This window comes from Protomyctophum bolini (genome assembly GCF_963924005.1).
Source record: "Protomyctophum bolini genome assembly, chromosome: 5".
NCBI lineage: Eukaryota > Metazoa > Chordata > Actinopteri > Myctophiformes > Myctophidae > Protomyctophum > Protomyctophum bolini.
Window position 1 is genome coordinate 40,475,120 of NC_137866.1, and position 12,369 is coordinate 40,487,488.

Here is a 12,369-nt window from a genome sequence, read left to right on the forward strand (position 1 = left end):
TGTAAACATGGCGCCCGCCTTGGAGGATGATGAGATTGATAATGATGATTATTATTCTCTACTAAACGTCAGGAGAGAGGTAATGCAGTGCACCGACAATTGACATTTATGACTATGAATACACATTCATATGATGATCATTCTGGAACGTCGCTCGTGCGGATTCGTCGCTGTTTAAGAGCAGAAGTTTAGCGACACGTTTATGTGGTGACCCTCGACATTGATTCTCTGTGTGTGACTCTGAGCTGAGGTTATGATCAATGATCATGCCACTGCAATCACATACCAATAATACGTATTGGTTTTTAACGTTCTCTAAAGTAACGTCGCCAAGGCTCCGTTAATTGTGAACAGATTTCGAGGTGCACGGACAGTAAATGTCAAAATCATAAATGACAAATCAAGTCAGATTCTACACCAACGCGACTTGAGCAACTTATGAAACATCAGGTTCAGTACGTGTTGGAGCTCATAGCAGCTAGGCGGCTATAACGTCAAATCCAGCATACATTCTTCATTTTCAGTTTACTGTTAACTGAAACGCGACAGACAGTGCAAATTAAGATATACACATGAGCAACCCTAAATTAAGCGTACTGACTATAAGGAAGGTACTATGTATATTTGCCCATACGTTGCATTTTCCAAAACATAGCCAGAACATTCCATGCATTTTTCGAGGAGGAGCCAGGGTAGCATTTTGTGTTTACTCACCCAATAATGAATTTCTGCAACTCGGCGTCAGCTTGCCATGATTTAGAATATCCATTTGAAAGTTGTGGCAGAAACACAAACGTGTATATTTAGTAAAACATCTTTACTTTTCCCACGAGATTCACACGGACAACATTCTATGTTTACGGGATGACATTCACAGCAGCAAACACAGCACGCATCTAAACATCCTTCAGTGAACACAATACAACTTGTGCACACACTGCCACGCAGGTGCGGGGTAATTAATCACATGGTGGCACTGGTCCCTCACACCTGCCAATTTGTCAATGTAATCTTTGTTGTCTCTTTGTTTTTGTTATTGCTGTTACATCCTACAATGTTGAAGAACCAAAACATAAAATAATTTTAGTCTTGTGTACTCTTATATAAATAAGCTGTAACTTTATATATGTTTTTAAATGTGGGGAAATGGAACAAGTAGGGATTCCATCTTGAATGAGAGAGAGTTAATGTATATTACTGTATACCTTATGCAGGAGACCCATCTCAGACAAAAGTAACAGGTTGCAGCTTTCAGCTGTATGAGTGAGACAGTGTATATTATAAATGCTGCTGCTGATTTTACTCTACATACTTTGACAGGCAAAAGAAATGTCACATATTTGTCTCCAGTTTTACAAATTCATGCTTGTGATCAAATAAATGCATACATGTATGGAATGTACAGTATAGAAGGTAAATGCCTGTTAGTCCGAATAACTTTTGATGTCCTATCTGTGCTGTATTATCCTCTGTTCATTTAACGTTATATGGATTTAACCAAATGGACCCATTTGGTTACATTAATAGTACACTCTGATACAAATGCATACATTTACACTGAGGAATCTTATGGCTTGGATATGCAAAGTAGAACAAAGTGGGGGCTTGCAAGTCACTTTTGAATGCTCCAAAAAATATATTGGCGACAAATCAGCAGTAAAGAATGCTCTAAAAATATTTATTAGCGACAAAACAGCAGTAACAGTAACTTTACAGCTGTTTTGTCGCTAATAAATATGTTTTGCATTCAAAAGTGGGTTTGCGAGCCCCCGCTTTGTTCCACAATTTCTGTTCTTACAGTTTGGCTCAACACCAAATAACAGAGGATGTGCGTTATATTTTTCATTGGATATGCAAAGGTCATGCAGTTGGATTCATGAAGCATAAAAGTTGTTTTCTGTTTTTATGATTGTGCTTTAGGCGACACAGGATGAGCTAAAGGCAGCTTACAGACGGTTATGTATGCTCTACCACCCGGACAAACACCGCGACCCTGAGCTGAAGACTCAAGCAGAGCAATTATTTAATCTTGTACATCAAGCTTATGAAGGTAAAAAAAAGCTTTCATGTACAGTATGTATGCATGTTCTATTCTTTCGAAGTGTCCTTGAGCAAGACACTGAACCTGCCCCTAAGTGAAACGATAAATAGTGCCTTCTGCCGTCGGTGTGTGAACGTGATATACATTGTAAAGAGCTCTGGAGAAAGACGCTATAGAAATGCAACAATTGTATGGGATATACTGAGATCTATATCAACATTTGTCTGCAATCTGTGCATTTATTACTGACATTAATGATGTCTCTCTTCTCTCTAGTTCTTAGTGATCCACAGTCTAGGGCCATCTATGATATATATGGAAAGAGAGGACTTGATGTCGAAGGATGGGAGGTAAACCTGTTGGATACTGTAATGACTCAATTCCCCCTTTTAAGTAAACATTGTGCACATGTTGATACAGTTAAATCTGTGTCACTACCATTGGTCCATTTGAAGGTATTGAGTTGAGAACAACTCATTTGTCAGAACTTAAGAATAAGATTATGCAAGTATACCGTTCACACAAGTGGTTGGTTATTACCTTAAATACTTTCTTTGAAGCACATGTTATTCACTCTGGATAAGATCGTCTGCTAAATGCACAAATTGTAAAAACTCCTATTATTATTCTGATGGTGTCTGTGTCATAGCATAGGAAATGTTTACACACCATGACCATTAGTATGAAGCTACAAAATAGGTGACATTCAAATATTGATACATTTTTACAACACTATTATATTGAGAGTCTCAAACAACACAGTTGCGCCTCACCAGGTAGTGGAGAGAAGACGAACGCCGGCAGAGATCCGAGACGAGTATTTGCGTCTTCAGAGAGAGCGGGAGGAACGGCGGCTTCAGCAAAGAACCAATCCAAAGGTGAGTTGACAGGGGCGTTATTAAGGCTTATCCATACTCCAGTTTTAGGCGTTAAGGTGACCACCGGAAACTACAACATGATGTCACGCCGCGGTGGTAAGCGACTCACCAATCACCCAAACACATCTCTCTGTTTTTACTAACCAAACGGTGGTCACCTTATCACCTAAAACTTAGTGGCTGTGACGAGCCTCAACCTGGGCTGCAACTGTCGATACATTTCTTAGTGATCGATTACCTTTTCATCATTCATTCAAGTGTTTTTTATAGACTTTTATGACTACTAGTAAATCGATTAGTTTATACTATGTCGCACAATGATGACGCGCAACACCATCGCGCCAATCTACAGTACAAGCTTATAAAGTGTAAGAATTTATTCTATCTATTAAATCGATTTTTTTCCTGTTAGCCTCAACCTGTTGCTGTTATAATGAATGAAAGTGTCTGTCTTCTAATCTAGGGAATGATCAGTGTGGGTATTGATGCCACAGACCTCTTTGATCGCTATGAAGAAGACTTTGAGGAAATGGCCGGCGGTGGACTCCCACACATTGAGATCAACAAGATGCACATATCACAATCTATAGAGGTAAGATGCACATATCACCATCTATAGAGGTAAGATGCACATATCACCATCTATAGAGGTAAGATCGGATGCACATATCACAATCTATAGATGGGTACATAACACGATATAGGGGTAAGATCGATGCACGAATCTACTGTATAGAGGTACATTAAGATGCCATATCACCGTCTATAGAAGTAAGGGCTTGAGCCAGGGAATGTGTTAATTATAACATTTTGTCTGGTCTGAGTGTGCAAACCTGCAGTATGTCAACTCTGTTAATTGTAAGGGAAATCATTGAATCATTTAAGCCCTATATACTTATGTCATAATGTCAAATAGTGTAAATAGCCCGAAACACACTGCGGTGCAATATGTTGTGTGCTTGTAGATTGGCTATTTTCACTATTTTGGAAAAGTTCTGCCTTATAAATTAGGGACTCCAGGTTGAAAACAGTTACTTTGATAGACGTCTCTGGCCTGTACAGAATCTGGAGACTAATTGTACACTGTGCGTGCGTTGTCTGTTTCAGGCTCCTCTCACCACAAAAGACACAGCCATTCTTTCTGGCTCTCTGTCAACTCACAATGGAAACGGAGGTGGAAACATTAACTTGGCCTTAAGAAGAGTCACCTCGGCAAAGGGCTGGGGGGAGGTCAGTACCAATAGATCCGTTATCTTCATTATTTTGGATCCCAGGCAAACGACTCATTTTTCTTCTTGAGCTAAAACATTTGGGAACCACTGATTTACACGAAAAGGGTTTTGTGATATATATACTGTAATGCAGGAGTCAATGTTAAAAGTTTTAATATAATCTAAATGTACAATAGACTCATTAATTTAGCTGGGGGACCCCCTGGTACTGCCTCAAAGAACCCTGGAGGTCTCCAAACCCCACTTTGAAAACCGCTACTGTAATGCTCCATGTCTGCTCCCTCTTGCTTTCTCTATTCCACACACAAATGAAATGTGACCTTTATTCTCTGGTGCTCTGTGGTTCATTTTGAAACAGCTTGAGCTTGGTGCCGGAGATACTCATGGACCTCTCTTGGGGTTGAAGATATTCCGAAATCTGACTCCACGCTGGTACGTATAGAAGAGAGGAAAGATGTGTGTATATATTCATATTGTGATGATTTAGGGTTATGATGTCACTAATGTGGTGTATTTCAAATGGGCCCTTTGACTGCAAGCCTTTCAGCTTTCAGGAAGAAGCCAACAATACACAGGGAAGACACATTTGAATATTATAACCACACCACATACAAAACAGAAAAATCACAGCACTCCATCTTTAACATTTTGATTTGTTTGTGTGCCCCACCCATCACCAGCTTCCTGACCGCACAGTGTGGTCTGCAGTTTTCATCCCGAGGGGTGCGTCCCGGTGTCACCACTGTGTTGGCTCGTCACCTAGACAAGAACACCATGGGCTACCTGCAATGGCGCTGGGGCATCCAGTCCTCTATGAACACTAGCGTCGTCAGGGACACCAAGCGCACACACTTTACCTTCGCCGCACAGGTCAGCGCGGCAACAAGACTTCACATGTTTTATGTTAATAATGAGGACAGAAAACACTGTTCAGCTAACTACTGCTCTTTGGTCTGTGCAGCTCGGCATACCTCACACGTTCCTGATGATGAGTTACCAGTACAAGTTCCAGGATGATGACCAAACCAAGATCAAAGGATCTATAAAGTATGTGTTCCTAAATCGTATAACTAATTTGGGATTTTTACACAAATCTTCTCTTCTGGGGTTCTCCTTGGCACAAAACCTTTTCAGATGGGGTTCCGCAGTGCTTGGCACAAAAACGTTTGAGAACAATACTGAATTAGAAATCATTTGTAGAATGGGTATTAATGTGTTAAAGGTGCAGATACTGTGTCTCTGTGTTGCAGATCAGGCTTCTTTGGGACTGTAGTGGAGTATGGTGCTGAAACCAAGATCAGTCGACACAGCGTCCTGGGGGCCACCATCAGTGTCGGAGTGCCGCAAGGGGTCTCTCTCAAAATCAAGTAAGCACATCTCCGTGTTACCATTTGAATATTCTGAACATTCTCAGCGTTTTTGTGCACTTTGACTTCATTGCCAGATTTTCATCTGTTGAAAATCAGACATTGTGCATGGATGTGCATGTAATCATGGTAATAGAGCGTCGCAGTCCCCCCCCCTTTCAAACAAATAATTAGAAAGTAGAAAAAAACACTTTTTTGTTTTTCTTCTTATAAATTATTTGATCGGCCCAAAACATTGTGTTCATTGTCATGATTTGTCACGATCCGAGTTGGCTTTGTCCGTGGCGTAACCGTCTTTAAATAAATAATTTAGGAATCGCCTATGGTGAAAATGAATGGAGAACCATTTCCTGGGCCACTCGTTGTTCTGAAAGGGGGAGGGACTGTGACGCTCTATACCCACTCCTCCCCCTGAGGATTTATAGGAGTCCTAAGCAATTTTAAGAATTCACTCCTCATGCATTGAAGGAAGCATGAGCTCAGTTCGGGGCTCTCCACAGGTCGGCAGAGAAAGAGTAGCGCCCAGGCAAAATTACTACTCAGGCAATTGGCACCGGGTGAAAAAATGAAGAAGTAAATCCAAGTTTGTTGTTCTCCCAGTCCTTGTCGAATCTGACCTGTCACCCGAGGCCCTTTTCTGCATGTCACCTACTCGCCTGCCTTTGCTTTCTCTCGACTCACTGTAACTGTCAAATGAAGCAGAAAATGCTGGAAATGTTTAAATCCATCCTAAAAGTACAAATCCATAAACCATTGGTTCTCAAAGTGGGGTCCCTGGGGGTGCCCAGCAAAAGTAGTTAACATACAGTAGCGTCACAATCATTTTAACCACTTTATCCATTATGTTGGCTATTCAAATATGGCAAATCTACAAGCTTATGAGCATGTACAGTATATCTGCTATTGAATAGCCAAAATATACACATACTTCGTACCGCACTGCGAGCGTGTACAAACTGTTACTGTACATCAATTTCTTTTTTTAATAATTAGATTTTTTTACACATCTTCTCTTCTGGGGGTCCCTGGTGCAACATATTTTCAGATGGGGTTCCCCGACCAAATACAATACAATAAATCAATTTGGTGGTCCTTTTTGAGAACCACAGACAATAGATTGTAATAGATGTATGACTATGTTTCATGTAGCACGGTACGTTTGAACATCTGCTGAAATGTAACTACAATAAAGCCTGTGTAGCCACTTTACAAACAAAGGACTTAATAAATAATAATTTACATCCTCCTGTCAAAATTCTACTTTCTCAATGTTTTACTTTGATGTATGCCTGATCAATCAAAATCCCCAAAATGGAAAATTGCAAAAAAGAAAAAAAACATTTACAACATTTACAAAGTGATAACACTTACTTGAGATGTTGACATGCCTTTGGTGTCCCTTGGGCACAAAAAGTTTTTTGTCAGTCTTTCAAACTTTTTGTCTTAGATGCTGTCTATCCTGGCAGACAGTGGCAGTGACATTGGCCTTGAGCACTTACTAGGGCTGTTGGGCACCACAGTGCAGAAAGACAGCCTCTGGTCAGTCTGCTTGCTCTGTTAAAATTGTGCAATGGAATTCAATATCCACAAACATTAAAGAGTTTAAAACCAGCTTCAAGCTTTGGCTAAAGTCAGCACAAATGTGTCGCCATCAATGATTGCCTTTCTTTTTAATTACATTTGTCATGTTGATTCTGTTGGACTGTTACTTATTGTAATGATGTTTTGTGGTTGTTTCTGTTTCTGTTTTTGTCCCAGGCACAACGGATGCAAATGAGATGCTACTGTAGCTTACTCTGGTGCAATTACTTTTAATTGTGCGCTGTCTTTGACAATAATAAACAATAAATCAAATTAATTGAAAAACAAAAAGCAGAAGGAGAAGGGACAGATAGCGGCAGCGCACTATTTTATTTCCATCATCGTGTTTGCTATGTAAAGCATTTAACCCAGTAAAACCAGGAAAGCATCTGTCATTATAGATTTTAGCTATAATAGCATAGCGTTTTTCAGAAAAACAGTGATTCTAAAAAATAGATATATAGCAAACCCGGTACATCTGCTATTTAAAAAAGAAAGAAAAAAATGTTGAAGGTGTTCTCTCGTCCCTGGCAAAACATTTTCAGGTGGTGGTCCGTAGCCCAATACATATCATTGGCACAAAAGTTTGAGAACTACTGATTTATAGAGTTTTGTCAGTTTCTGGATTTGTGTTGAATTTCTTTAATTTGTGAGTAAATTGTGTAGAAACTAAAGAAAGCCTGCCTCCCTGTCTGCAGATTAAACAGAGCCAGTCAGACATATTTCTTCCCCATCCACCTGACGGACCAGCTGCTGCCCAGTGCTGTGTTTTATGCCACGGTGGGACCGCTGGTCTTCTACCTCGCCATTCAGAGGCTCGTTATCCGGCCCTACGTGCGTGCCCAAAAGGAAGAGTAAGGAAGATTCCCTTATGTAACGGTTTAATTTCAGAAATCGGGTTATTTAAAAGCTAATGGAATTAGCTCTATGCATGTTATTGTGCCAGAGTTATCTTGAGAGACCCTTTTTTAATTCTGCCCTTTTATGTTGGATTTTATTCTTTCTCTCTCACTAGAGACTTGGAGAAACAGCGGGAGAGTTCATCCACGGACATTGCCAGGAAGAAACAAGAAGCAGAGTCGGCTGTGAGTCTACTAAGGACCTCATTTAACCGGGAGTGTTGCATCAGAACTTGCATTAAATCCTGTGTGTGCGTGTGTGACTGACTATTGAGAGATAATTAACGCAAATGGTGCCAACAAATGTATTGAGATATGGACTGGATAGTAGGAAAGCGTGGCTGCAGTGAGGATCACAATCTTTACTAGCAATGAGTCACAATTTAATATATAAAGAGTAAATGCATTCATGTATTTAAATAAGCTACATGCCAAAAACATACTGTAGATACTACATGTGAATTTGTATTGAATGTAACTACTACAATGGAGGAAGCTACAGTTCAGCATCAAGTATGCACGTATCAGTGTGAAATGCACATACCGTACCTGTTTCAATTTCCTCCATGCTTGAAAGGCCAATCTGCAGCAGCCAATTAGAGAGACACGTCAGAAAGGTCTCATCCTCCTCAACAGACCATAAGTCACATTCAGATGATTAGACATTTTTATTGATCCCCAGGGGATGTCATCAGTTGTCATAGCAGCACCTCGGTAAGGATAAGACTAAGGTAGGGAACGGTAGGGAACAATATAACGGATGAGTCAGAAGTATAACACTAGTTTTTGAGTGGTGCAACCACTCCAAGGAACAGCAATGTCCGTGTTCATGTGTTGGTTCACCCATGTGTCCGCCTATGTGACGTTAATGAGCACCAGTATGACTATTAGTACCAGTAGGGGCGCTGTTGTGCCAGAAACGGAGAGAGAGAGATAGTGCTGCACGTGCTGCACTGTTGCCTGCTAATGAGAGAGAGAGAGAGAGGAGGGGAGGGGGCTGTCACAATTATGACATAATCACATTTGTAATAATTATTACATATTACTTAAGTTAAATTATTATATCATTTTCCATAATTGTTTCCATGTTCAAATATTTTCCAAAAATAGATCTATTAATTTACATGTCACAAAAGCTTGTAAATCAGCTATTTCTTCTATTTATTTTTTAAATGTGTCCGTAATTTCTTTGTATATTTATTTAAGCTATTGTTTCTTTTCTCTGTGCAGGTTTTACTGATGCAGGAGTCCGTACGCAGGATTATTGAAGCAGAGGAGTCTAGAATGGGTAAGATCACTATGTTTGACCAGACATGCAGGGAAAGGGCTTCCTCCTGGAAAACTGTATTGTTTCTCTATTATTAAAGTGGGTACATGATGTAACTCTAAATATTGGTGAAATATCTTCAATAGTTGCTCTGTAGATAAAAAATGGATGATGCAATATTATTGGATACACTCCCCTGATTAGTTACATTGCATAGTGACACCTTTTAGCACACAAATGAATACCCGACCCAGCATTGAGTGAGGGGGAAGGGAGGGAGAGCCTATTTCAACCACTTAACACACTGATTTCTGTATATTTATAAAGTTGCTAATCACTACTGAAAACAACCTTCAATAAGAAATTATGATTTAATCTTTCACAATGATGTAATGGTAAAACTTGCTAGTCAATTAATTTGGTCAGCTGTTGCATACTCTCCTCCCCAGTCACTACCATTACAAAGACCATTGTGCAAACCATCTCCAGATCCCTTGGGGCTGACAGAGAGATACAGCATATACCCATAAAAACAATGAGAAACCAAGGCATTAAGAAAATTATAACATTTTTCTCTATATAACTATCACTGCTAATAGTCGTGATTAATAATCGTCATTAAAATAGTAGTGAAATCGGTTGAAAAGTTGTAAAATGTTTGCCTATAATGAACAGTCCCAAAATGCAGATGCTGGGTTGAAAGTGCATTCTGGGCTCCATTGACACAGTAGGTGTCAATGGCTCTGTGGACTCTGGCAGATTATGCTGTGACAAGAGTTATGTTTGTAACTGTCTGTAACCCCATGTGACTACTGAGATCATTGAAAGCATTTTTTATTTCACAGAGTGGTGAAAATAGCTTTTGGAGCGGCTGTGTGTTATCAAAAAGCTCTCTCCTGACAGCATCATTTTCACCTGAGGTTGTGTAACAACTGATAATTAGCTCATACCACCTGTCCTCCATGTCACTTTGACTGGATTTAATAGGTTCCCAGAGATGATGGGACTTGTCATGCCGCTGTTAACGATGTATAATGATACACACCTGCTCAACTTCATTTTAATACAGAACAAAAAGTTTTTGTTAAAAAGTTAAGTCTATATTCAGCTCTATATTGCAATCACCACTATAGAGTGTTTATTCAGTAAAAGGGGTCTCCCAACCTCTCCAGCTCTTGAGTGAACAGAAAATACATTGCCAATTTTATCTAATCAGGAGAGAGAACCGTTTATCAGCTTGCAGCGTTCCAGTTAAGATTTTGTCTGAAACACAAAACTAATTTCCACCACAGAATAGGGATGCTAGGATTCATGTGGTTAACATATAATATGACATGATCAAAGAGCCTTCTATAATCAATGGAATACCATTTTAATTGACTGTTTTTCCTTGTTTTCCTGGGTTAGGTCTGATCATCCTCAATGCTTGGTACGGCAAGTTTGTGACAGACAACAGCAGGAAACACGAGCGGGCCAGGGTCATCGACGTGACCGTGCCACTGCAGTGTCTGGTCAAAGACTCCAAACTCATCCTCACAGAGGCTACAAAGGTATGTTCACACTACACCCTTATCTGCGTCAGTACAGTATGTGCTTCTTTCATTGTGCTGCTGGTGTCTGACCTCACCTTGTCTTTGTAGTCGGGACTCCCTGGGTTCTATGACCCCTGTGTTGGCGAGGAGAAGAGTCTAAAGGTGCTGTACCAGTTCCGTGGAGTCATGCATCAAGTCCTGTCAGGGGACATAGAACCACTCAGGATACCTAAGCAATGTAAGTCGCACACATGGTGTGCAGTCAGTGTAATGGTGTGTAGTGACATACAGAAGCTGGATAGCAATTTTGATTGAGACTTATCCAGATAAACGTACTCACTGGCGTGTCCGACCTGCCCTATAGAGTCAAACGATTCTATTGTTGCCAGGAGACATGTGAAAACCGTTTCTTGTTGGCTTAGCTAATTAAGAGACGTTTCTCTAAGGTTTTTTCAATGCTGTTTCCCAGGGCAACGGTTATAAATGGGTCGTTCACAAAGGTTGCAACATTCAGGACAGGATTGTTGTTGTTTATTATGTTCCAAGTCTTATTGACAACAGGATTAAAATGGTGCTCTAGTAGATGGATGGATTTGTGTGTATCCAATTCTCCCTCCAGTTTGAAACGCAGCTGTCCATCCTAAATTACGCCATCGTGTCCAGCTAAATTACACATCAATTGTAGTATATAGGGGCTTTAGCCTTGTACTAACTGATATCTCTAACTGCTCCCATCGTACAGCTCACAGGATTGACGCAGACACTTAAGAGCTCCTCCACTGAACAAACAGACACTGCGCTGACGGACTGTTTGTTTGACGCAAAATGGATCAACTCTTATTTTAGACACAGCATGGACTGGAGTCCTCGTTCTCAAGACGACATGCATTTTGTTTCATTTTGTCTTGTCTAGAGACGAAACATACTGGGTTGTTTGTGATTGAATGATCATTGTACAACGATGTTGCCCTCTTTAGCTTATTGAACCCTATATACGTAAGTTGGCGGATGTCCCCAAAGGGGTCCGTTCCTTTTTCCCTCTTTACATCAAATATCTTTGCTGAAAAAGCCAATCTACCAGCCCATAATCGCTGAGCTTGTAGATCTATTTTCTCCGAATGTTTGCCCCAGAATAGGGGCGCTAGGGTTCATGTCACCAAAATAAATAACTGTTATTCCATGGGTCTTTTATTCTCCCCAGTACCCATTTATTTTTGATATGGCTTGTAATGTATGGTTAAGTTCTGTTGTACACACTGCAGTGCCTATGTGATTGAAGACATGAATCATGATGAATGCACCTCTGTATATTTGCCATATTATTAAACATCATTCTTCCAAATTGGTTTGTTTTTATTTGTGCCTTTGCAAGAACCACTAAATCAAAGGATACCAAATTAGGATCACAAAACGGGAAGCTTATGAATGTAAGGGAGCACGTCATTGGTTGTTACGGAAGCTTATCATTGGCATAACCTGTAAAAATGAACAATGATAAAGCCCCGAGCCTACCCCAAACTCATCATTAATGCCCTCAAACCCAAATACAGCCTGATTCTACAAACATATCTA

The 12,369-nt window shown here is 40.2% G+C and overlaps 1 protein-coding gene across 1 annotated transcript; it reads left to right on the forward strand.

The window, feature by feature from the left end:
- Positions 1 to 12,139, forward strand: LOC308315506 (dnaJ homolog subfamily C member 11). The gene is made up of 16 exons (XM_080763523.1): positions 1 to 79; positions 1,921 to 2,050; positions 2,318 to 2,391; positions 2,818 to 2,919; positions 3,383 to 3,511; positions 4,027 to 4,149; positions 4,510 to 4,583; positions 4,832 to 5,021; positions 5,113 to 5,198; positions 5,402 to 5,518; positions 7,798 to 7,953; positions 8,115 to 8,184; positions 9,229 to 9,286; positions 10,673 to 10,815; positions 10,906 to 11,035; positions 11,540 to 12,139. The coding sequence occupies exons 1-16, from the start codon at positions 8 to 10 to the stop codon at positions 11,563 to 11,565; spliced, it is 1,680 nt and encodes a 559-aa protein (XP_080619649.1). The 5' UTR covers positions 1 to 7; the 3' UTR covers positions 11,566 to 12,139.
- The last annotated feature ends 230 nt before the right edge of the window (positions 12,140 to 12,369 follow it).

Excerpts from the sequence above, each read along its gene's own strand:
- LOC308315506 (XM_080763523.1), top strand. The coding sequence starts at position 8 with ATGGCGCCCGCCTTGGAGGATGATGAGATTGATAATGATGATTATTAT. Across the intron at positions 80-1,920 it reads TACTAAACGTCAGGAGAGAG|GCGACACAGGATGAGCTAAA; the intron begins GTAATGCAGTGC and ends ATTGTGCTTTAG. Across the intron at positions 8,185-9,228 it reads AACAAGAAGCAGAGTCGGCT|GTTTTACTGATGCAGGAGTC; the intron begins GTGAGTCTACTA and ends TTCTCTGTGCAG.